At 39.6% G+C, this 26,775-nt stretch overlaps 1 protein-coding gene across 3 annotated transcripts in view; it reads right to left on the minus strand.

Moving 5' to 3' along the window:
* The window catches only part of ANKRD26 (ankyrin repeat domain containing 26), a 92,202-nt gene extending 65,427 nt beyond the window's left edge, over window positions 1-26,775 (minus strand). For 2 of the 3 annotated variants that reach the window (XM_060006063.1, XM_060006061.1), the window contains exons 1-10: window positions 26,384-26,775; window positions 17,960-18,074; window positions 17,624-17,797; window positions 13,333-13,439; window positions 11,702-11,839; window positions 9,443-9,513; window positions 4,779-4,812; window positions 2,285-2,357; window positions 1,341-1,401; window positions 1,052-1,251 (exon numbers count right to left, since the gene is read on the minus strand). In XM_060006063.1, coding sequence (XP_059862046.1) covers window positions 1,052-1,251; window positions 1,341-1,401; window positions 2,285-2,357; window positions 4,779-4,812; window positions 9,443-9,513; window positions 11,702-11,839; window positions 13,333-13,439; window positions 17,624-17,797; window positions 17,960-18,074; window positions 26,384-26,613 — 1,203 coding nt within the window. In that variant the 5' untranslated portion in view covers window positions 26,614-26,775. The remainder of the gene's footprint in view (window positions 1-1,051; window positions 1,252-1,340; window positions 1,402-2,284; window positions 2,358-4,778; window positions 4,813-9,442; window positions 9,514-11,701; window positions 11,840-13,332; window positions 13,440-17,623; window positions 17,798-17,959; window positions 18,075-26,383) is intronic. The other variant, XM_060006062.1, reaches the window with a different exon arrangement.

Here is a 26,775-nt window from a genome sequence, read left to right on the forward strand (position 1 = left end):
TTTACATAATTAGAAATTATAATCTTAGTGAAAAACTAGATAAAATACTTATTTATTTCCTCTCTGTCTATTCTCAAAAAGATCTAAAATGCCTACCAAGATGATACCAAACAGTAAGATAAATTAGTTAAGTAAGTTAAGTATATACCAAACAGTAAGTAAGAAACCACAAGAAGGAGAAGGGCCAAAAATTCTTAATTCAAAATAAATCTGATAAGGTCTAAAACAGAGCTCATCTTGCATTATCTATGAACAAGGGTTTTGCTAGATTAAATATAAGACATAACCTTATTAATTTAAAAGTGAGAATTTTTTAAAAAGGAAAAAACTTCAGATTAAAACTAACTTCCACATGGAACTATATTCAATACCTTGTAATAAACTATAATGGAAAAGAATTGAAAAAAAATAATACAGATACATACATATGTATAACCAAGTCATTTTGCTGTACACCTGAAACTAACACAATATTGTAAATCAATTATACTTCAATTAAAAAAGAACAATCAAAAAAGGTTAGGATCAAATTCTCTTTCAGTTCTTCATAAAAATCAACTATATGTCATTCAAAAGAGTACGAGCATTTTTTCCCATGACCTGACTTTCTCTTGTTAATGTGAATTTGAAATAATTTCTATCATATTTTATAGAGTTCCTGCTCTCACTTAACCCCACTATTTCTGTTGTGTTTGTATAATAATCTCTCTCATCTCGACCCTCATTCAATCTTTAAATTCATCTTGTCCTTCTTAAATGAATTCTTCCCCTTCATCCCCCTCCCCATCTGCATATTCATCTAGCTGTTCTTTCTAGTTGCTTTCTAATTCTTTCCTTTCATAATGGCGTACTTCAGAATGGTTTACTGCCACCAACGTTCATAAATCTCAATCCTGCACATGTGTTGCTCTTGTTGTTACACTGTTTTCTATCGTGATCTTGAGGAATTCCATTTCTGTAAGGGATTCTTTTCATCACTGTAAGAATCAGGGGTCTGGTATGTGAAAAAGCACAGAAAAAAAAAAGTTAAAAACAAAACAGAACAACTTACCTTTGTAAGACCAAGGCCTGCTAAAGACTTGAGAGGTTTTGGGAGAGGTTCAGGTGATGGGAAAGCAGGATGAGAGACACCCTGGAGTCTGATTGATGGTTTGGGAAAGGTTTCGACCACATCTTCATTTTCACTATCAGAACTATTGTCCTCAAAGAAGGTTCTCTTCTCTGGCCTCACGATGCCACATTTTGCTTCTACTATAGTGAAAACAAAGTGGAGTACATGAGAACATCTGTAATTTCAAATCAGTGAATAACACAAGAAGGACAGTCTTCAAATAACTTACTGTTTTTCTTGGATTGCCAAGAAGCACTCATTAGCTTTGTTAAGCTTGGTTTCAGGACATTCTAGAGAAGAAAACAAGAGCTTTAAGAATAAGAAGTATTGGGAATTCCCTGGCGATCAAGTGGTTAAAACTCCATGCTTCCACTGCAGTGGGCGCAGGTTCAACCCCTGGTCGGGGAACTAAGATCCTGCTCCACTTGCGGGATCTTAATTCCCCAACCAGGGATTGAACCTGGGTCCTTGGCAGTGAGAGCGTGGAGTCCTAACCACTGGACAACCAGGGAATTCCCTGAATATACGCTAATGGAATGCTTGAGAAAACACAGCAAAATCCCTTCATAATATGGATTTTGAGAAACAGAATTTTAATTTCTAAATTTCCATAATTTCAACTGTTATTTTAGGCTTAATGCAGAACCAAAGACAGAAACAGAGAAAAACAAAGCTCTCTCCTAACAACTCTATGATACCAAAATAAAAATTGTCCAAGAAAAAAGAACTAGATGATATATGCTAAATAGTTTTGGAACTGAAAGGCCCCAGGAAAATTCTATGATTATTTCAGTAAGTAACTGTATCCACTAAAGATTTCATTTAAGCATGAGTATTATATAAATCACGTCAGCATGGCTGAAAAGTCACAGTAAGAATCCTTATGCTTGACCAAATTTCGTATTTCCTCCCTTGTGGGAAAGCGCTTCCCAATACACTTTTCCTGTCACTACTACTTCCCAGCCCATTTTCTCTTCAGCCCCGACCTTCAGTATTTAGCAAAGTAAAAAAAAAATTCAACTAGTCATATTTTTATAAAATGGTTTGCTCTGACCAACTTTCTATTACAAACATAAAACAATGAGAGGTAGACCACTGCTAAACTTTAGAAGTTAATACTACACAAAACTAAATTCAAAGCAGGAAAACTAATTTCACAGGAGGGAACTTTACCTTGGTATCAAAATCTAAGTCTTCATCGTCTGATGTAGGCCATGAATCATCAACACCAGGTTTGTTGGAAAGCCTTCAGAGCAAAAATATATAACAAAAATGAGTGACTTCATTTCTTTAACCAAAAACAAACAAACAAAAATCAAGTGAAAGGTTGGTTGCCTATATATTAAATGATGTTTCTTGACATCATTAAAATGTGGCCTCTGTTTTAGAAAAGCTTTTAGTTACCTATTTCTGCTTCCATCTCTCCCAACCTATGAAATATCTAGCTAAGACCCATTCTTAGTTCCCATAACAAAGAGTGACAGCCAATATACTGGCAGAGCCTGAGAATAATTTGTTTCCACCAAAAGTCCTAAAACCTGAACTGAAAACCCAATTAATGGGTAACATAACTTTTGTTTACCCGAACTGGAACAAACCTGATGACCTAAAATAAAGTAGAAGGATATGCTGTTCCTTCTCCATTGTCCATGCCTGGTTCAAAGACTAATCTGTGTCCGTCAAAAATGGCAGTCTTGGTTCTCCAGCAGGGAAACCACTTATTAAAGAAGGCTGCCTGGGCTATCCCGATGGCACAGTTGTTAAGAATCCACCTGCCAATGCAGGGGACATGGGTTCGAGCCCCGGCCCAGGAAGATCCCACATGCTGCGGAGCGGCTAAGCCCGTGCACCACAACTGAGCCTTCACTCTAGCGCCCACGAGCCACAACTACTGAGCCCACATGCCACCACTACTGAAGCCCGCACGCCTAGAGCCCATGCTCTGCAACAAGAGAAGCCACCACAATGACAAGCCCGCGCACCACAACGAAGAGTAGCCCCCACTCGCCGCAACTAGAGAAAGCCCGCGCGCAGCAATGAAGACCCCGATACAGCCAAAAATTAAATAAATAAATTTATTAAAAAAAAAAAAAGAAGGCCCCATTCCTCCCCTTTACTCTAAAACAGTACAGGGAGTCCCCTGAAATGTTTGCAAGTTAAATATACACAAGTCAAAGAACAAATTTATATGTTTAATTTATATGTTAAACTATTCCCAGAGAGATTAAAACATTAAAAATTATAAAGTCTACTTAGTTTTCCTATAGAGGTCCTGCCTTATTCAGGTCCACATAAATAGCTAGCTCTTAAAAACCCTCATAGGCACTCAGATCCCCAAGCAGAGACAGTGCTGTAGAAACAGAGTCCTGGCAGCTGTGCCTCTCTTTCCCTATGTACTGCCTAAATATCTTCCTTCCTATAGGCTCCCCTCCCAAATCACCCCTGTGCCTCACCCCTGAGGCCTGCTCAATAGCAGCCTCCAACCTTTAAGATTTCAGCCTGTGAAGGCAATGGTTCCTGAATCAAGGATGGGCTCGGGACTTCCCTGGTGGCACAGTAGTTAAGAATCCGCCTGCCAATGCAGGGGACACGGGTTCGAGCCCTGGTCTGGGAAGATCCCACATGCCCCGGAGCAACTAAGCCCATGCGCCACACTATTGAGCCTGCACTCTAGAGTCCATGAGCTACAGCTACTGAGCCCACGTGCCACAACTACTGAAGCCCGAGCACTCCGCAACAAGAGAAGCCACTGCAATGAGAAGCCCGTGCACCACAACGAAGAGTAGCCCCTGCTCGCCGCAACTAGAGAAAGCCTGCACGCAGCAACGAAGACCCAATGCAGCCAAAAATAAACAAATTTATTTATTTAAGAAAAGATAAGAAAAAAGACTCTAAGAAAAAACTTCAGAAAACCAGGCAAGGGTACTACCCTGAAGGGAAAACCAAAACCAGACTGGGAAGGCAGTAAGTAGAGAAATCAACTAGACAGATGCTCTATGTAGATGTTGAATTTAATTAACATAACATGGTCTATAGGCAGATACTCTTCTCTTATAGAAAACTAATTCACCTTAAGGAGAGTAGACATCGTTATATCTAAGAAGACCTGCCTAATGAGGTCTTGCTTGTATAAAACCCTATGGTTCTGAGGCCTCAGCTACCTGAGATCTGCCATAACTCCTTAATGGTAAATACAAGGTACTAGTTACCACTGCAATTGTCAAATATATCAGGACAAAGGCTTGGACTAACCAGGTTTCTTAGGAAAACTCTAAATCAGAGTTAATACATAACTAAATCTGACTTTCTGAGTTGATCTGATTTGGGTCTGTATCTTGACCCCAGTGCTACATGGGTACTTATCAATCTCTGCTGAGGGACATGAGAGTGGATCTGGGGCTGACCGTCACATCACAGGTCAGCAACTTGTTGACTATGGAATCATGGGTCAATTAACCAAGCCTTCCAAACCACAGCTGCCTAATTAATAAAGTAAGCTATATAGCACAGCTACTTTGCAAAGCGGTTGTGATGACTTTATGATGTAACAAATTTAAGCACATAATACAGTGTTTAACCCAGAGTAGAACACTCAACAAACATTAGTTTCTTTTCTCCATGTTCCCTTAGTTAAACACACAAGTTTTAAAAATCCATAAAATCCTACCTGCTTAAAGACTCTTCTTCAGAACTCTCATCCACTATTAAAGGAAAAAGTAAAACACATTTTAAATCAACAATAGAAAAATACAGAATATTAAAAGTGTAAGACTGATGCTTTGTTAAAAAGTATTCCTCTGCGGGCTTCCCTGGTGGCGCAGTGGTTGAGAATCCGCCTGCCAATGCAGGGGACACGGGTTCGAGCCCTGGTCCGGGAAGATCCCACATGCTGTGGAGCAACTAAGCGCATGCGCCACACTACTGAGCCTGTGCTCTAGAGCCCGCGAGCCACAACTACTGAGCCCGCGTGCTGCAACTACTGAAGCCTGCATGCCTAGAGCCTGTGCTCTGCAACAGAAGCCACCACAATGAGAAGCCCGCGTGATGCAACAAAGGTTAGCTCCCACTCCCGCAACTAGAGAAAGCCTGCGTGCAGCAACGAAGACTCAACGCAGCCAAAAATAAAAATAATTAATTAATTAATTTAAAAAAAAAAAGTATTCCTTTGGAACCACACCTGGAGAGTATACTAGAGTGAATGCTGATTATACCACTGCTAGGCAATTATGCATGAGAGCCATTTCCCCACCTTTACATTTATCAAATGCAAAAAAAAAAAAAAAAAGGAACAGTACTTATCAAAATTTGATACCTAAAAGTGAAGTGCTGTTTACAATGACCATAATCCTAACCAAACTGTGAGACTGACAGAAAATGATATCATTAGTAGGATCAGTACCATAAACTGACAATAGCAAACTTAAATAGCATGATATTTCTGGACTTCCATCACTCAGAGCAGTGCATAGAGAATATATGTATTTTGCCATCACGTAACACAACTTCTCCGGCTCTTCAGTTCAGGGTAAAAACGCCCTGTCACAAGGAAGCCTGGTCTACAGGCACTGTACTTTAGAGCACGGCAAAACACAGGAAACAAACTCTTTCTGGCCCTATTTCCAATAGCAAGATAAGCATGAAAGACTTTGTAATTCCAGTTTTATAAAGGATAATCTCCTGAAAGGGAGGCAGGGAAGGGCAAATGGGGTCAACTGGATGGTAAGGATGGAGAAGTTGAATTTTTTTTAAGTGTTAAATATATATACATTTTAAAAGTATAATCTCTTGAGACTGTGTCCTTCCATTGCTCAAGAGTCTATCTGGACCCACCACATAGAGCAGCACGGTCCAAACAGTTAGTGCTGTGTAGTCGTGAGGGATGTCATTTTTCTCAACCCTTCCCATTATGTGGCAAATGATTATAGAAATCATGCTTCTTCAGCTTGTAAGGCATATGTCATCGTATCTTAAGCTGATGAACAAAAAAAGGGAGGGAGGGAAGGAGGGAGGGAGAGACTCTGGTACTGCTGGACAACATTTCACATGTGTTGTCATAATCTGATGCTGGGGGAATGAAGTACATGCAGTAACTCCACGGGGAGAGAACACCTGCAAGCTTGCGCCTGGTGTCCTGCAGACTTTGCACCGTGCGCCTTTTCCCTTTGCTAATTTTGCTTGGTATTCTTTCACTGTAATAAATCACAAGCATGAGTACAACCACATGCTGAGTCCTGGGAGTTCTATGGAAGAGCCAAACCTGGTGTGGTTTGGGGAACCTCTCAAACAGTTGCACTGTTTACATGAAGTCTGTATTATTTGGGTTGATGTGTTATATGTGATTACAGTCAGGTTATTTCACAGAATAACCTTCCTCAAATTTGTTTGTCTTGATATTTGCCTTGGAGATTCCTGTATTTCTATATCCATTTGAATAAAGGCATAAAAGGGATAGATGAAACAGTGACGTCAGAAACTAATTGAAACAAGCAACAATCCTATTTCAACCAGAAAAAAACCAAAGAATTCTGATGATTGATAATATGTTCTAAAGTATGCAAGTTCCTATAAAGAAAATGAAAAGATCAGTTAATTTTCTCCAACTAAGCAGCGTTTAATTCCTCACAGTTGACTCTCAGGTTTTTTGTTTTGTTTTTGTTTTTGTGGCCACACCGAGTGGCATGCAGGATCTTAGTTCCCCAGGGATCAAACCCATGCCCTCTGCAGTGGAAGCAAGGAGTCTTAACCACTAGACCACCAGGGAAGTCCCACTCCCAGGTTTTGACAACTCTGGGAAGACGCGGGCAAGCGTACTCACCAGGCCAGACTGTTTTCGCTGACCCTGGGTGGGCAGCTGCGGCTGTTATGAAAAACTTAGGTAGGACCTTGGTAGATGTGATAATTTTTCCATATTTGGACATCAGAAGTACCACTCATGTAAAAAGTAGATGTTATGACTCTTAAATTGTCCTTATGAAAAGGTTACCACCAAAGAACTTTTAAGAGTTAAATCCAACTTTCTTTTCAGTAATTTTACTTGATATAATTGATACTCCCTCCTTGAATTTTTCATTTAAAAAAATTTTTGCAACATCACCACCATTCTCTCCTACTTTTCTTTTTTTTGTTTTTCCTTTTTAGTTTTTATTCTGAATGAGAGTTTTATTTAGCACACTCAGATGAACAAATATAGGAACTGATCTACCACGCGCCACAACTAGAGAAAAGGCCACACGCTGCAACAAGGGGCCTGCACGCCACAACTAAGACCTGACGCAGCCAAAAAAAATAAATATTAAAAAAAAAAAAAAGAAACTGATCTATGTGGAATAATGCTACTTCCCTCCATCTCAAGACCCTCAGTCCTCAGTTAAGGGCTTTATAATTCCACTGACATCTTTTCGTTATTGGCTGGTACTCAAATTCCTAGAGGAGGATCCCTGCAGTATGTGACTCAGATTGTCCCCAGGAGACCTTCCCTTTGTCCCGCTATGGAGCTCAGTGCCTGCCCTACTTTTCTCCAGCCCCTCCTCAAGTGTTCTTTACCAACCATCCCCACAGCACCCTTTCTGCACCAGCAAAACTGAACTGCTCATAAATCCTGCCAAGTCCACTCGTACATCTTAGCCTGTGCACTGCTGTTCTTTCTGCAAAACATGTGATCTTGATAGCTGTTCCTCCAGCCAAACGCTGTCCTTCTGCCTCTTTACCTGGCAAACTTCTCATTCTGCACGCTTACCTTAAGGTCCATGCACTTTTGAAAACTCGAATCCCTCACCATGGACTTAAAATATCTGGCACATATGAAACACCAATTTAAAAAAATACATAAAGACAATTTATAAACTCCTAGTGGGCTCTGGGACATAGTAAGCACAGAATAAAGTATACTAAATAATGAAAATGATCATTATAATAACAAGCTCCTGGAGGGCAAGGGCTGTGTTTTTGTTGTTGTTGTTTTGTTTCGTTTTATTTTTTTTTGTGGTACGTGGGCCTCTCACTGTTGTGGCCTCTCCCGTTGTGGAGCACAGGCTCCGGACGCGCAGCCTCAGAGGTCATGGCTCACGGGCCCAGCCGCTCCGCAGCATGTGAGATCCTCCCGGACCGGGTCACGAACCCGTGTCCCCTGCATCGGCAGGTGGACTCTCAACCACTGCACCACCAGGGAAGCCCAAGGACTGTGTTTTTTACATGTTTGCATCCTGTGACATCAGAATAGTGCCTAGTACCTAAAAGATACTTGATAGTTAATTTGTGGACAAATAAATAAATGCGTTCTTTGAAAATTCCATTTAAAAAAATACAGAAATTAACCAGGGACAACTCTATTATGAGCACCTTGAAGACCAAAGCTCTATTTCATCTCTGTATCTCCTCTAACGTGTAAAACCAACCTACAGAAGTTCTTTGATGGACAGAGGTCTACTATGTTAGAGGTGTCCTCATACAGATTGTACAACGCGCTAGGTGCCACATCTAGGGAACACAATAGTGTTTTTCTTAATGTGAAGTATTTTTGTGCTTTTATTAGAATTTGCTGAGTCTCCAGTTGGGCTATTTGAATATTATGATAATCCTTTAACTAATGGCAACAGAGCATCTCGTTCTAACAAAATTATAGTGTCATGACAATTATCCAACACACAGAAGAAACATCTGGTTCTGATGAAGTCAGCACAGAAGAAACATCTGGTTCTGATGAAGTCAGCCTATCTCACTCTGTTTGGACTTGTGAGGAATGAAGTTGGTAATAGCGAGACCTCGCTGATACAATAATATGGAAAATAACCAGTGCTTCTCTACCAGGCATTGCTTTTCTGACTTCTGTACTATCAGTAGGTATCTTTCAAAAATAATCTCTTCTTGGTACGCTGCACACTGGCTCAGCTTTGCAGTTCTTCTTGTTTGCCATCTGTTTAAAGTACCAGGAAGGTACTGTTGAGTTCCCAGTCTTAAAGTTGGTAACTTTTTTAGTGAGGCTAATCACTATACAATAACTAATATTCATGTGATCATAGAGGAAACATACAACATACTAACCGAAAAATCTTTTTTCTTATTTACACAAAGATATAATATGGGATTTTAGGCGCCATGATTAAATATGTGGATTTCTTTTCAGACAATACTGTCTCTGATTTTAAATTACCTACAATTAACTTCTTAAACAATTCTGAATACTAGACTATTAAGAAATTAATTAAAAAAATAAAAATATACATGCAGTTTACACACTGGTTTTTTTCATTGCTTTTTCATTATTAAAACTTCCTCACTCTTACTTTATCTATGGTAGGGTCACCAAGAGTGATTCACTATCAGACGTCTTACCTGGGTTGCTATTTTGAGAAGGAGTTTTAGGTCTCTTTTCTTCTTTATATTCAGAAATCAGTTGGCGATTGCTATGTATTAAAAATGTGATAAATAATATTACTATTTTAATACTAATATGAAAAACAATTACCAAATATATTAAATTCTTAGATCACTTCAGACAATGTCAGAGCTATTATCAAAACTTCAATTGTGGGACCTTCCTGGTGGTGCAGTGGTTAAGAATCCGCCTGCCATTGCAGGGGACACGGGTTCGAGCCCTGGTCCGGGAAGATCCCACATGCCACGGAGCAACTAAGCCCGTGCGCCACAACTACTGACCCAGAGCTCTAGAGCCCACGAGCCACTACTGGGCCCATGCGCCGCAACTACTGAAGCCCACACGCCTAGAGCCCGAACTCCACAACAAGAGAAGCCACCGCAATGAGAAGTCCGCACACTGCAACAAAGAGTAGCCCTCGCTCACCACAACCAGAGGAAGCCCGTGCACAGCAACAAAGACCCAATGCAACCAAAAATAAATAATATATAAATTAACTTTAAAAAATCATATTAAAAACCCAATGTGTGTGTCTTTTCATAGGTTTAACATTCTAATGTTGCAGTTTTCAGGAAAAATGTCAGTAATCAGGGTGATTAGCTGTCCTTTCTTTGTGGTTTGTAATTCAAGGACTCTCAGCTATTCTATAATTTGTAACTGAATGTATTTATAAATATATGACCTCATTAAATTAGATAACATAACTGTCCCCCATTATCGCAGCTAATCGCACCAAGAGTAGAAAACTAATCAAAGGTCAGACCTGGCTTGGACCACTACTACTCCTTCTCTACCTACTCAAACTCTGAACCAACAGATCTTTCTTAGAATGATGCTTAAGCTCCATGTTCATCTCCAATTCACTTGGAAGACATAACCCTACTTTTACAATGGATGCTGACAAGTCCTGGACAGGGCTTACCTCTCCTAATGCCAACTAACCTACTTGAGATTCAGGGATTTCTGGTGAATGGGTTCCTTATGAGGCAGAATCTGAAAATACTTTGAAGGTTGAGGCAGATGTAAATCATTTAGAAGATTTTCATTATCATGGAAAACAGATCACTTGAGGGGCCAACCTCAGTTACGGAGTCTCAGGCAAGCTGGCACCCACTACTCTGAGGAGGAGGATATGGGACCTTCCACGACCTAAGAAAAAGTGCCCCACAGGATAGAAAGCAGCCTTGAGGTCCAGGTCTGGTAACAAAGGAAAAAGGAAAGTCAGCTCTCTCCCGGCAGGAGCATTTGAACCTCTCAGAAAGCCTAAAACAGTTCCCATTGACATCTGCTAGCAGAAAAGACAAGAGCCTCAAAGGGTAACTCATCGTGAAGATCTGGGCTAAGACGTGGGCTCTACATAAGGTTTTTGAGTGTGTCGGGGAGGGTGTGTGTGGCTAAAGCTATAGGAGGCCCAGGTGCCAGAACTGGGTGCTGGTGCTTTGGAACAGTGGCTGAGCTACAGGCATATGTATGAGAACTAAAAAAGTTGTCACTTTGAAGTCTAAGTGTGCATCACCATGAAGACTGAGGAATCTGGATCAGCACGGGCATCCTGGGAGAAAAGGTCGATCGTGACCCGACTGCAGGACCAGTTTCTTTTTTCTTTTAAAGTTATTAAAGGTCTTTATAGAGCAACATCCAGACTCCAGATCCAGCTGCCAAGGAGACCCTGCTAAGACCAGTTTTAGTAGCAACACTGCAGCAATAGAATCAATGCAATCAACAGAATGATGAGAATGCCCTTTTTTCCCCCTCCAAATGACTTGTGGAAGAAGACTGTCTCTTTGATCTTAGGGAATCCCTTAGGTTCTTGCAAAATTTAAGAGGGAGAGTATAGAAGTAAGTCCCCAAGAGAAAATATAGGATAGTCTGCTGAACTAAACACTTCAAGACCCAAATAACAAGTTAGAAAAATCAGAGCTGTGACACTACTTGTACCCCATGCACAGGGGTTACACTTGGAATGAAATGGATAATGTTAGGATCTTTAAGGATATAAAGTCTTAAAGTCCTGAGATAAAGAACCCTGTGCCCACTGCTACATCTAACTAGTCTGGCCTTTCCGCTGGTTTCCAGCTGATGATGGGGAACATCTCACCACCATTCCCAAGCTGCCTGCACCAAACGAGAACTCTCACCTGTCACATAACAAGTAACAGTTAAATTATTTTTAACCACAGTTTAGTGATAACTGGCATTTTAATGTAAACACTTACATATTAAAACCACTAATAAGAGCATATTCTTCTGCGGTCCATCCATAGATATCTTGAGAAAAGACATCAATACCTTGCTGAAGAAGAAGCCTGACTATATTTGTTGATTCATAGTTTACAGCAAGTATGAGAGCTGTTCTAAAATAACAGAGAGATAACTTCACCCTTAGGAACTTTAGCTAACTTACTTTAACAGCTAATTTGATATACTTTACCAAGTTAATATCTTGCCCATCCATGTAGAACTGACCATTTACATATTCAAGGGTTCATCTTTGTAAATTGCCTCCAAGGCTAAAATGAAGGGACAAAAAAGAAGCCTCCTGTCCCACTCGGATGGCATGTAGAAGAAATTGCTAATTTAAAGTCCTTGATGGACAAGAAACTATGCTGAGGTCACTTATCTGAAGCAGGTGAGTATATAAAGGAAGAATTCCCCATTTCTTCCTTAGTCTGTTGTATTATACTTCAAAATCAGCTAGAGGTCAGGTTAAGGAAAAGCTATGTGCGGGCTTAAAACAATAATATTAATAATAATGAAATAAAAATAGTCATGGTTGCAGTTAATGTTGCTGATAAGCATGTGCTAGGCACTAAATGAAATACTATATATGTAACCTTTCTTCCACACAACCACCCTTGAAGGATATACTACTATCCTCCTTTTCATATCAGGAAACATATTTGCTGATAATAAGTAACGTTCCCAGGGTCATACACCTAGTAAATAGGAAAACCAGGAATTAAACCCAGTCTGAATCTAAAGCCCATCACTTTCCTCCTTATCACCCATCTATGACTTGTCTTCATTGAAGGAAATGTTTATCCAATTAAAGCTATCTTTCTTCCTTCCACCTTCACCAATTAAAAATAAGAACATCAAAATGTACTAGAAATGGGGCTTCCCTGGTGGCGCAGTGGTTGAGAGTCCGCCTGCCGATGCAGGGGACACGGGTTCGTGCCCCGGTCCGGGAAGATCCCACATGCCGCGGAGCGGCTGGGCCCATGAGCCGTGGCCGCTGGGCCTGCGCGTCTGGAGCCTGTGCCCCGCAGCGGGAGAGGCCACAACAGTGAGAGGCCCGCGTACCCCCCCCCCAAAAAAAAACAAAGTACTACAAATGAGAAAGGATAAAAACTGATGAGCCCAAAGTATCTGGTAATAGTGATTAACAATCACTTAGTGATAACCTAATAACATCAGTACTCTTCAAAGAAAGTAATTTAAAGCAAAGAGTCATCCCAAAGACATGCATCTTTTAAGGAAAAATATATACAAAGTAGAGGTTAAAAAATTATTCTAAAAGAATTAAGAAATTCAATACTGTGTCATAAGGTAAATTAAAAAGTAGAATCCATATTTTATAAACCTAATAAAACTAATACGAAATCCCTTAGCTACTATAAGATCGTGTGACCAAAAAAAGAAAAAAATCAGGTTGCAAATGACATCAGTCAATATTATAAAGGAATATGAATCCTGCTATATATTATTTTTCATGATACACAGTCAGAGTAATTGCTTTTCGACCTGATGATGTGTTGATTATACATTAATCCTCTTCTTACTAATTTAATCTGTCACCACTCTAGAACAGCACTAAGGTTTTTAAAAAGAAAAAGAACTACTGTACCTTTTCATCTTATCAACTACATGTATATTTGCTTCTTTCTTTACTAAAAATTCCACCATGTGCTGATTGTTTTCACTTACAGCAAGTAAAAGTGGTGTGAGGTCCTCCTGTAAGACAGCAGAAACACTTTATACAGAAGGTACAAAGTTACATATTTCTAAACTGAATTTTAAAACTTATAATAGATTCTCTGAACTTAAACATCTAATATAGAAAGTAAATAAAAAGGAGCCCCTTCCTTCTCACCCACGCTGTGCTTTTCTTCCTTCTCTTTAAAATGCTCCTCACTTCTTTACATGATTAACTGCGAAGTCATTCTCTAAAACTCACTTCCAACATTTACCGGTTCCAAGGATCTTTGCTTCTATCACAGTATTTATCAGGTATACTGGAGTTATTTTATTGCTCTATACTAGTCTATACACTCTAAACACTCCTCCAGAGATAATCATTTAACTATTAAATCAACTGCATATTTTAGGAACAATGCTGAGGAGAAAGATATAATATTGTCTGCAACATGCATAACCTATCCAACGATAACCAATTAACCTCATAAGGTTTACAGACATTCCCATGGGAATATGATTCTTCACATGAACATGTAAAGAAAAAGAGTTGTTTTAAAAAAAACTTATAAATTCTAACTTGAAAATTTCAATCCCATTCTTAAGAGATTCTTTTAAAATATGAAATAGATTATAAATTAATGACTGTTTTAAAATCTAGAAATATTTATCAAAATAAACTGTAATACAGGAACTGGAAACACAGATGCTTATGGAGGCAACGTAGGTGACCCAAGTAAGTGAAGAACCCAGGTGAGGCCAGCAAACCGGAGAACGCGCACCATACAGAAGGGGCACCCTTTGCACAGCAGACCAAACAGTAGCGTGGGCTCAAGGGGGACCAGATTGGATTCCTTAAGAGAAGCCTGAAATGCAGATTTCTGCATGAGTCTCCTAAATTTTAAATGCTGACTCAATTTGTGGAGAAAAGCTAAACACATCCAGGGGCCACGTTTAGTCTATAGCCCACTTGAGTTTTTATGTTTGCTGTGAGTGTTTCCAAACGGGTGGATATAAAGTAAATATTTGCATGTAAAACCTTTCCTTTCTTTAGTATCATATGTTTTACAAAACAAAAGTGGGTCCCAACATGTAATAAAAATTGCTATTAAGATTCATAATACCCACTTCAAGAATGTTTCCAATGCCTGTTAAAACTACAATCTATGGGCTTCCCTGGTGGCGCAGTGGTTGAGAGTTTACCTGCCGATGCAGGGGACACGGGTTCGTGCCCCGGTCCGGGAAGATCCCACATGCTGTGGAGCGGCTGGGCCCGTGAGCCATGGCCACTGAGCCTGCACGTCCGGAGCCTGTGCTCCGCAACAGGAGAGGCCACAACAGTGAGAGGCCCGCGTACCGCAAAAAAAAAAACAAAAAAAAAAAACCTACAATCTATTTCTATAATTCTCCCTGATGTTAACCAAATGGATAATTAGTTCATAAGACTGCTGAAACTAAATTATTAAAACAATTCCTATCTGTACTGTTACTAACTTCATGGGTTTTGTTGTTTAAAACTATCATCTTGCTTATGCCAGGGCCCAGTGAACCTAACAGACACACTGCAAGAGTCTGTCATGCAGCTTTCACCAAAAGAAGGCTCATGCTTTACTGTTACTGCAGTCAGGAAAACCCTGTTTGTGATAAACATCTGCTGACCTAACGACCTGGATGATAACAAAAGGTGCAAAAATCGCAAAGGCTCATACTCTACTTATTAAATGACTCACCATAAGCAAATTTCTAAAGACTCTCTGAGTGCCAGTGAATGACTAGTGGTTGGAAGGAAAAAGGAGTTATTCTTCAAGCCAATAGATATTGCCAATAATATCCTTTTACCTTCTCAATCACAGAGGCAGAGAAAGATAAAAGTCAGGCTAATATTGTTGGAAAGGAGGGAGTTGATGGAAGGAGCATCTATCAAACTCCAACTCTTCTAGAGATTTCTTATTTTTGAGATCTGTGAATTTATAAATCACACTCATCCATTCCATTGTTCTTAACCAAGGGCTGTATCAGAATCTCGAGGAAATATTTCCAAACACACATGTCTGGGCCTTCCTAGATTTATTCAGTCTAAATCTTCAGGGGAGAGCCTAGGCTTGTAAATTTTTTATAAGTTCTCCCAGGTGACCGTGGTTCACGAGAAGAATTCTAGCTGAGAATTAGTGTAGCAACCATGTCAGTCTCATCTCCTACCCACATGGCCAATTCCTTTTCTCAATTGAGGATTTGAAAAAAAAAAAAAGAAAAGTGTAAGAGATAAGAGTCACCAAAACTATATTTAATTTTTCTGGGTAAATAGGTAGAACAGGGACGAGTAAACTCAAAATGCAACTTGATCTCATTACTTATAAACACTTTACTTCCCATCAAGACATTCTAGATTTGAGAGCAGAGTCTAGACTCTTATCTAAGTGGCTGTTTCTGCCAAAACAGGATAATATGTCAGTTAATTATTTGTTCTTCTCCCTTATTTCCCATTTAATCGCCACACGTTCACTGCCAATCTGATTTCCTCTGAGTCCTCCTAAAATTGATCTCTAGGCAAGGTTACAATTCACTTAGGCTCTTTCCCAAAATAAGAATTATTATCCCCGAAACCTGAAAAGAACTTAGCCTAAATACATAAACTGAAGGGGAAAAACCCCCCAAAAAACCTCTTCTTGGCACTTCCTAACTGCCAAATTTCCAAATTGGCCTGCATATTTCTTTTTTTTTTAATTTATTTAATTAATTAATTTATTTATTTATTTTTGGCTGCGTTGGGTCTTTGTTGCTGCGCGTGGGCTTTCTCTAGTCGCGGTGAGCGGGGGCTACTCTTCCTTGCGGTGCGCAGGCTTTTCATTGCAGTGGCTTCTCTTGTTGCGGAGCACAGGCTCTAGGGGCGCGGGCTCAGTAGTTGTGGCTCGCATACTCCAGAGCGCAGGCTCAGTAGTTGTGGCTCACGGGCTTAGTTGCTCCGCGGCATGTGGGATCTTCCTGGACCAGGGCTCGAACCCATGTCTCCTGCATTGGCAGGCAGATTCTTAACCACTGCACCACCAGGGAAGCCCGGCCTGCATATTTCAACTGCTCTCTCCTTTTCCTTTTCCTTTTTCCCTCTGAAGCCTTAGGTAATGAGAGAGAAATCATTTTTACATAAATCATTTTTTAATAACATAGGAACTTGTCAACAGCAGCAAGATTGTTATTATTGTAAAATGCTTTTGTTTTGTTTGAGTTTTAGGACAAAGTCTATCTCCAAGGCAAGTTTTGCATTTCTGTGTTGTTTTACACTAATCAGGAAAAAAATTTGAGCGGGGGAAAAAATATTTGGGGAAAAAAAAAAAGTCTTACCTTTAACAAATGCAATGTTTTCACAAATATCTGCTATAGACACATAAAAGAAAGCTATACCCTCTAATGCTTCTTTAGAAATATAATGATTTAAAGTGAAATCTTAGATAATTAAGTTATTTCAAAATATTTTCACTCAGGGAATGCTTGAGCTTCCAAATATGTAAAACTGACCCCATTTATGTCAGCAGAGGGAGTTCCTGGCGGGGCTGCAGCAGGAGGAGGTAATGTGTATCCCAAAGAAAAAGCAGGAACAGCAGCTCCGCCATCACCTGCTCCCCATGCACAGCTACAACCCTGCAGAGGAGCCACCCGAGGCTGAGTGTGGAAGACCCCAAGGTGTACATGGTGGACCAAACGGCCACCAGCATAAGTGAACACCCTTGCTGGGTGTCAAACACGACCTGCCCCACTTTCCCCAATCTTAGAACCTGGGGTCCTGGAGGGCTCAGGGCCTGCTGCCTGCCCTGGCCACCTGCACTCACCCAGCTCTCCCTGCTGGGTACTGGGTCTCCTTCCTCCTCCCATCCATCCCCAACAGCAACCATTCCCTGAGCCCCTGCAAGCAGCCAGCCCCCACCTCATCTCACTCCCCCCAGGTCTTTGTCTTGTGTGGGCTCTGAGCCCACCACCCACTCCCAGGCATATCCTAATGGGAAGATTTCCCTTCTGGGGTAGAAGGGTGGCTGGGAGACAGAATTGTGCTCTTTCTGTGAGCACCACCTTTCTCCAGCCCGTGACTTGGCTTTGGAGTTGTTTCCATGGTAACAGGGCCTGATGGGTGGTATTCAGTATACATATTATTATAGATAAAACATCTGCAGCTAAAACAAAAAAAAACAACCATGTATTGCAAATATTTTGTAAATATAGTTGAGCTATACCTTGTTCCTTGCTTCAATGTTGGCGTCATGTGAAAGCAGCTTTGCTGCGAGTGATATATTCTGATAAAGGGCAGCATAGTGGAGAGCAGTGTTGCCACTGATATCCATGACATTTGGGTCGGCACCATGTTCCAGCAGAATAGTTGCACACTCCTCTTCCTGGCATTGTATGGCCTATAAGTGTTATGCCAAGACACAGACTGTAAATTCTAGAAATTCAGAGTAAACATTCCAGAAGTTTCACCAATTCGTTATATTTAAATGAGATAAATCCATTTTTATTCTAAGCAGTTAAATCAAATCCATCTCACGTTGACATGGTTGGCTACTATGTACCTTCATCAGCGCTGTCCTGTTTTCGTTGTCACAGAGGTTAAGCTGGCATTTTCTCTCCACTAGGAGAGTTACCACTGCTGGATGGCCACTGGCACAGGCCAAATGGAGAGCAGTCCTACGAAACCGAGAGGAGTTTTTAGGAAATTGTAGTGCACTATTTCAAAACATATAATTGTTCATGTAATTGAAAACATTTAATAGCATGCTATTCCTATCCCTTTAAAACAAATATTTAGTTTTCTTCTGGAGAAAGAACAATATATATTAGCTCTTCTTACTCTCCACATTAATGAAAGAACAACCTGCTTGAATAGAAAGAGCATGACCTTGAGATTCAGCTCAACTTGGGTTTGAATTTGACTTTAACTGTGTCACTTATTAGCTGTCACTTAGCCTTTCTGTGCCTCAATTTCCTCATCAACAAAATGGGGATAAAGCAGTAGTTATCTCACAGGACACCACTGTGATGCTTAAATGAGAACCCATGCAAAGGGTTTAGAACAGTTCCTCGCACAGATAACAGCTCAATAATTATTAGGTAATATTATCATAATTATTACTATTATTTTACAAGGGCAACATTTCAATTAAATAAAAGGATATTATACCTCTTGAAGATATGTCTTGAGGACTAGAGAAAACACTGTACTTCAGTGATTCTAATATGCTCATTTTCTCACATTTTAACATCTCTGACATTGGAATGAAATTTATAATTCATGATGTCTTACAACTATAATTGATAGCATTTTTTGTCTGTTCCTTTCTCATTTTTCCTGTTGGTCTAATTATCTCTGTCTCTGTACCTAAAGTTGCCATTTTTTTAAAATTTAAGTATAGGTGATGTATATTATATATTACGGAATTTCCCTGGTGGCGCAGTGGTGAAGAATCCATTTGCTAATGCAGGGGACACAGGTTCGAGCCCCGGTCCCAGAAGATCCCATGTGCCACAAAGCAACTAAGCCCATGCACCACAACTACTGAGCCTGCGCTCTAGAACCCGCGAGCCACAACTACTGAGCCCACACGCCTAGAGCCCGTGCTCCACAACAAGAGAAGCCACCACAATGAGAAGCCCGCGCACCGCAAGGAAGAGTAACCCCCACTCGCCACAACTAGAGAAAGCCTGCGCGCAGCATCGAAGAACCAACGCAGCCAAAAATTAAAAAATAATAATAAAATAAAAATTATATATCATAGGGGTACAACATAGTGATTCACAATTTTTAAAGGTTATATACTCCATTTATAGTTATTATAAAATATTGGCTATATTCCCCATGTTGTACAATATATCCTTGTAGCTTATTTTATACCTAATAGTTTGTACCTCTTAATCCCCTACCCCTATCTTGCCCCTCCTCCCTTTCCTCTTCCCACTGGTAACCACTAGTTTGTTCTCTATATCTGTGAGTTGGTAACATTTAAAAAAATTTCTATATTAATATATAAAATAGTGGGGCATCATACAGTCCATGGTGCCTTTCATCAAATGAAATAATGGCCTGTATAACGGGTCTACTGCAGTTCTAGTCACACGGTTGGCACTTAAATAACTTTTAGTTCTTAAAGGCATGATGAGCAATACTGTAAATCACCTATACTTCAATTTTTAAAAAATAATAAAATAAAAGCAGCACGGGGAAAGAGAACTAAAATAACAAGCAAAACAAGAATTTTTTAAAAAGTAATTCTAACTCTGATTTTCAGGAAACTTTAAGCCAAAGGAAATTCAGGATTCAAATGAATAGGAATGGCTCATTTTATTCAATATTTACATTTATAGACTGTGTGAAATCAGGCATTTCCAATGATCAATAGTAGTATTTAATACCATTATAAATGTTCAAAAAGGACAAGTAAAGGTTATCTTTTACAATTTCCTACCTTCAGAAATGCTTCTGTTTGAAAGAAGGGAGAAAAGCTTCAATTGAGACTAAGCCTTAATACTTCAAATTTTAAATTTCTCATCGTGCTCACGGGGGCAACATGAAGTTTTTAAGGATGAAAGAGTTCTGAGAGATAGATGCAGGGTCCTGAGTAGAAAGCATCTGCTACATAATAGGTATTCAAGTTATATTTGATGAACAAATGGATTAAACAATGGATAAACATAACTGGAGAGTTCAATAATTTTTTAATTTATTGGAGTATAATTGCTTTACAATGATTTATTAGTTTCTGCTGTATAACAAAGTGAATCAGCTATATGTATACATATATCCCCATATCCCCTCCCTCTTGCGTCTCCCTCCCACCCTCCCTATCCCACCCCTCTAGGTGGTCACAAAGCACCGAGCTGATCTCCCAAGTGATGCAGCTGCTTCCCACTAGCTAGCTATTCTACATTTAGTAGTGTATATATGTCACTGCTACTCTCTCGCTTCATCCCAGCCTAACCTTCCCCCTTCCTTGTGTCCTCAAGTTCATTCTCTACGTCTGTGTCTTTACTCCTGTCCTGCTCCTAGGTTCATCAGAACCTTTTTTTTTTTTTAGATTCCATATCTATGTGTTAGAACATGGTATTTGTTTTTCTCTTTCTGACTTACTTCATTCTGTATGACAGACTCTAGGTCCATTCACCTCACTACAAATAACTCAATTTCATTTCTTTTTATGGCTGAGTAATATTCTATTGTATATGTGTGCCACATCTTCTTTATCCATTCATCTGTCAATGGACACTTAGATTGCTTCCATGTCCTAGCTATTGTAAATAGTGCTGCAATGAACATTGTGGTGCATGACTCTTTTTGAATTATGGTTTTCTCAGGGTATATGTCCAGAAGTGGGTTTGCTGGGTTGTATGGTAGCTCTACTTTTCGTTTTTTAAGGACCCTCCATATTGTTCTCCATAGTGGCTGTATCAATTACATTCCCACCAACAGTGCAGGAGGGTTCCCTTTTCCCCACACCCTCTCCAGCATTTACTGTTTGTAGATTTTTGATGATGGCCATTCTGACCAGTATGAGGTGATACCTCATTGCAGTTTTGATTTGCCTTTCTCTAATGATTAGTGATGTTGAGCATCTTTTCAAGTGTTTGTTGGCAATCTGTATATCTTCTTTGGAGAAATGTGTATTTAGGTCTTCTGCCCATTTTTGGATTGAGTTATTTGTTTTTTTGATATTGAGCTGCATGAGCTGCTTGTATATTTTGGAGACTAATCCTTTGTCAGTTGCTTCATTTGCAAATATTTTCTCCCATTCTGAGGGTTGTCTTTTCATCTATTTTATGGTTTTCTTTGCTGTGCAAAAGCTTTTAAGTTTCATCGGGTCCCATTTGTTTATTTTTGTTTTTATTTGCATTTCTGTAGGAGGTGGGTCAAAAAAGATCTTGCTGTGATTTATGTCATAGAGTGTTCTGCCTAAGTTTTCCTCTAAGAGTTTTAGAGGAATTTCATTCCTCTAATTTCATTCTTTTACATGTAGCTGTCCAGTTTCCCCAGCACCACTTATTGAAGAGGCTGTCTTTTCTCCATTGTATATTCTTGCCTCTTTTATCAAAGATAAGGTGACCATATGTGCATGGGTTTATCTCTGGGCCTTCTATTCTGTTCCAGAGGTCTATATTTCTGTTTTTGTACCAGTACCATACTGTCTTGATTACTGTAGCTTTGTAGTACAGTCTGAAGTCAGGGAGCCTGATTCCTCCAGTTCCATTTTTCTTCCTCAAGATTGTTTTGGCTATTCAGGGTCTATTGTGTTTCCATACAACTGGTGAAATTCTTTGCTCTAGTTCTGTGAAAAATGCCATTGGTAGTTTGATAGGGATTGCATTGAAACTGTAGTTTGCTTTGGGTAGTATAGTCATTTTCACAATGTTGATTCTTCCAATCCAAGAACATGGTATATCTCTCCATCTGTTTGTATCATCTTTAATTTCTTTCATCAGTGTCTTATAGTTTTCTGCATACAGGTCTTTTGTCTCCTTAGGTAGGTTTATTCCTAGGTGTTTTATTCTTTTTGTTGTAATGGTAAATGGGAGTGTTTTCTTAATTTCTCTTTCAGATTTTTCATCATTAGTGTTTAGGAATGTAAGAGATTTGTGTACATTAATTTTGTATCCTGGTACTTTACCAAATTCATTGATTAGCTCTAGTAGTTTTCTGGTAGCATCTTCAGGATTCTCTATGTATAGTATCATGTCATCTGCAAACAGTGACAGCTTTAATTCTTCTTTTCCGATTTGGATTCCTTTTATTTCTTTTTCTTCTCTGATTGCTGTGGCTAAAAATTCCAAAACTATGTTGAATAACAGTGGTGAGAGTGGGCATCCTTGTCTTTTTCCTGATTTTAGATGAAATGGTTTAAGTTTTTCACCATTGAGAACAATGTTGGCTGTGGGTTTGTCATATATGCCCTTTATTATGTTGAGGTAAGTTCCCTCTATGCCTACTTTCTGGAGAGTTTTTATCATAAACAGGTGTTGAATTTTGTCAAAAGCTTTTTCTGCATCTACTGAGATTATCATATGGTTTTTATTCTTCAGTTTGTTAATATGGTGTATCACATTGATTGGTGTATATTGAAGAATCCTTGCATTCCTGTGATAAACCCCACTTGATCATGGTGTACGACCCTTTTAATGTGCTGTTGGATTCTGTTTGCTAGTATTTTTTTGAGAATTTTTGCATCTACGTTCATCAGTGATATTGGTCTGTAGTTTTCTTTTTTTGTTATACCTTTGTCTAGTTTTGGTATCACAGTGATGGTGGCCTTGTAGAACGAGTTTGGGAGTGTTCCTCCCTCTGCTATATTTTGGAAGAGTTTGAGAAGGACAGGTGTTAGCTCTTCTGTAAATGTTTGATGGAATTCTCCTGTGAAGCCATCTGGTCCTGGTCTTTTGTTTGTTGGAAGATTTTTAAAATTTTTTTTTTAGCAGTACACGGGCCTCTCACTGCTGTGGCCTCTCCCGTTGTGGAGCACCCTCCGGACACGCAGGCTTAGTGGCCATGGCTCACGGGCCTTGCTGCTCTGAGGCACGTGGGATCTTCCCGTGTCCCCTGCATCGGCAGGTGGACTCTCAACCACTGCGCCACCAGGGAAGCCCTGTTGGAAAATTTTTAATCACAGTTTCAATTTCAGTGCTTGTGATTGGTCTGCTTATATTTTCTATTTCTTCTTGGTTCAGTCTTGGAAGGTTGTGCTTTTCTAAGAATTTGTCCATTTCTTCCAGGTTGTCCATTTTATTGGCATATAGTTGCTTGTAGTAATCTCTCATGAATCTTTGTATTTCTGATGTCAGTTGTTACTTTGGAGAGTTCGATATTTTTAAAGAAAACTTTTGGGAAGTAAAGCAATACTTATGCAATAGTAATAATCATTTACATTTGTATTTTTGATTTTTTATTTTCATAAGAACACAACTAAAACTCTATAAACTTTTGCAATAGTAATAATCACCACTTAGATTTACTATTTTTTATTTTCATAAGACTGCAATAAAGTAAAATGATTAATCTATAATCATTTACATATTATAGGTAATAAAGTTACACAAAATCAAAAACGTGTATATAGCGAAATATATACCTAGTAAAATCTACAGGCATGGATAAAAAGATTCCCTTTACTTCTGAAGAGGTTAAAAGTTGTCAGAAGATATCAATCCTTGAAAAACTTCCAAAAAAAATAGAAAGTGAGGAATTATTTTTATCTGTACAAGATTCATATTCCTGCTCTCTCCCAGAATTATTTCACTAATACTAAACATTTACTAGAATTTTTGTACATGTTCACTGTAGAAATCACAGATTTTTTTTTTTTTTTTTTGCAGTACGCGGGCCTCTCACTGCTGTGGCCTCTCCCGTTGCGGAGCACAGGCGCCGGACGCGCAGGCCCAGCGGCCACGGCTCACGGGCCCAGCTGTTCCGTGGCATGTGTGATCCTCCCGGGCCGGGGCACAAACCCGCATCCTGTGCAAAGGCAGGTGGACTCTCAACCACTGCGCCACCAGGGAAGCCCCACAGATTTTTTTAAAAGGAAAAGAAAGCTTCACTTATAAGTGTGCAGAAATAACAAATTTTATCATATTTTTGTACATATTTTTGCCTAAGATAAGACCATAGTCTTCTTGTGTTTATATATAAGGAAACTGATTTTTTTTTCTCAATGTTCTACCAAAGTACATCTCTGCAGGTCAACACACATCTGTTATCTATGCCACCTTCAATGGTCACATATTACTCCATACCAGATACACTGTAATTTATTTTTAAAATCTTTGAGTTTGTCTTAATACATTGCTATTTTAAGCAGTGTTAAGAACAACAAATTGTATGTTACCTATCTCTAATTTATCTCTAATTATTTACCTCTTATTTGTATAAAGAGAATTGATGTGTAAAGGGAATATACATTTTTTAAATGTGGTACTTATCACCAAATTGCCTATTTGAAAAGTCAAAAGCAACTTAGACTTTAAACAGCAGTATAAGCACCACTGTTCTTCATCTTCACAAACTTTGTGAAGGGAAAATGTTTTTCATTCCTCTTTAACTTAACTTCCTTTTATTACCAGAAATGCTAAATTTTTTTTCCTATATCCATTGGTCACTTATGGATATGCAAAAAAGTACTTTGCTCAATTTCAAATTAGAGGTTTTTTCCCCTTACTGATTTCAAAGAATTCTCTGTAAAATGAAGATATGTTTTCTTGCCTGATACAAATATGTTGATATATTTTAAAAGCTCTTTGTCTTTTATTTTGTTAATCTTCTTTTCTGATCTACAGAGGGTTTTAATTTTTTTATGTTGTTAAATCAACCTCCAGAATTCTTGCTTTTGAAGTCATTCTTAGGAAGGTCTTTGTCAGCACAAAAAATGTATAAATAGGAATTTTGTTTTCTTCTAGTCGTTTTCTCACTTTGAATATTTAAAATTTTTGATCTGTACTCCATCTGAAACTTATTTTTGTGAGATAAAAATCTAGTTACTTTTCTCTAAATAGTTAGCAGTTTACTTCTCCACCATTTACAAACAATTTATTTTTTCCTTCTAATATGAAATGTCATCAGTTCAAGTTCTAAAGTCTTACATATATTTGGGTGTTTGGGCATTTTCTATTCTGTTCCATTCACTTATCTGTCTTTTCAGTTGTTAGTAAACGAATAATTTGTGGGAACTTACAGCACATTTTGATATCTAGAAGGGCAAATCTTTGTCTACTACATAAAACTTTTAATTTCATCACAACAAATAAAGAAAGCATGTGAAACTCAAAAAATTTTAAACCACCATATGCTTATTTGGTTTAAATATGGGAAGACCATATTTTAAGAAAATGAGTCTTCCTATTCAAGGACACAGCCATCTTCCCACTTCAAAGCTGTCTTCTAAGGTCCTTCAGTAGAGAACATATATACATAGGTGTACACTGATATAAAACGGATACTGCAGGCTTCCCTGGTGGCACAGAGGTTAAGAATCTGCCTGCCAATGCAGGGGACACAGGTTTGGGCCCTGGTCGGGGAAGATCCCACATACTGTGGAGCAACTAAGCCCGTGTGCCACAACTACTGAGGCTGCGTTCTAGAGCCCGCAAACCACAACTACTGAGCCCACATGCCACAACTACTGAAGCCCGCGCACCTAGAGCCCGTGCTCCACAACAACAGAAGCCACCCCAATGAGAAGCCCACACACCGCAACGAAGAGTAGCCCCCCACTCGCTGCAACTAGAGAAAGCCCACGTGCAGCAGTGAAGACCCAACACAGCCAAAAATAAATAAATTAAATAAATTTTTAAAAAAAGAATCCGCCTTCTAATGCAGGGGACACGGGTTCGAGCCCTGGTCCAGGAAGATCCCACATGCTGCAGAGCAACTAAGCCCATGGGCCACAACTACTGAGCCTGCGCTCTAGAGCCGGCAAGCCACAACTACCTAGCCCATGTTCCACATCTACCTAGCCCACCTTCCACAACTAACTGAGCTCGCGCGCCTAGAGCCCGTGCTCCACAGTAAGAGAAGCCATCACAATGAGAAGCCCGCGCACGGCAATGAAGACCCAACACAGCAATAAATAAATTAATTTTTTTAAAAAAAGATACTGGATTGTATCTGAAGAATTTTTAGTCCAGAAGTTTATCTGTCATGAGACAGATCATTTTCCTCATTATGCACTTCTCTGTAACATATAACATTACGGTATAAAAATGTGTACATTAAAAATAAGATACTGTTCATGTTTAATTTCGTTTCTGTGGTTACTGACATTCAGTCAAATGACTTTAAAACTGTCAGTAAAGTGCTCTATAAGGGGAATCATGAGCGGGTTCGAAACCAGCTAAGGCTTTTGCTGCCTATAAAGTCTGCGGGGCGCGGGATCCCACGTGGGTGTCCACGAGCCTCGGAGGGGAAACTGACAGCAGGGACCCCACCCAGGCCCGCCCCGCCTCCTCCCGCCCGCCCCAGTTACCTGTTCATCTTGTCCCTGTCGTTCAAGCCATTCTTCCCAAGCAACAGAATCTGCTGCACTTTGGCTACGTTGCCCACGCTGGCAGCTTTGTGGATCTTCCCGAGATCCTTGTCTCGGATGTGGTACTCGGGCCGGGAGTTGATTCGATTACCGCTCTCTCTCCGCGAGCTGGTGAAGGAGCCGAAGGGCGACTCGCCCTTCTTACTTCCGAAGCCAAAAATCTTCTTCATTGCAGAGCCTACAGGCTTCAGACACACCTCACCTCCCCCTCGGCTTCTCACAGTCTCCCGAGCCTAACACTAGCGGTACAGATAAGCCAACGCGGTCTGGCCACAACATCCCAGCTGGGAAACTCCGCGGTTTCTCATGTTTCAGCCCAGACTAACCCTAGC

Source organism: Delphinus delphis, chromosome 2 (assembly GCF_949987515.2).
Source record: "Delphinus delphis chromosome 2, mDelDel1.2, whole genome shotgun sequence".
Lineage (NCBI taxonomy): Eukaryota > Metazoa > Chordata > Mammalia > Artiodactyla > Delphinidae > Delphinus > Delphinus delphis.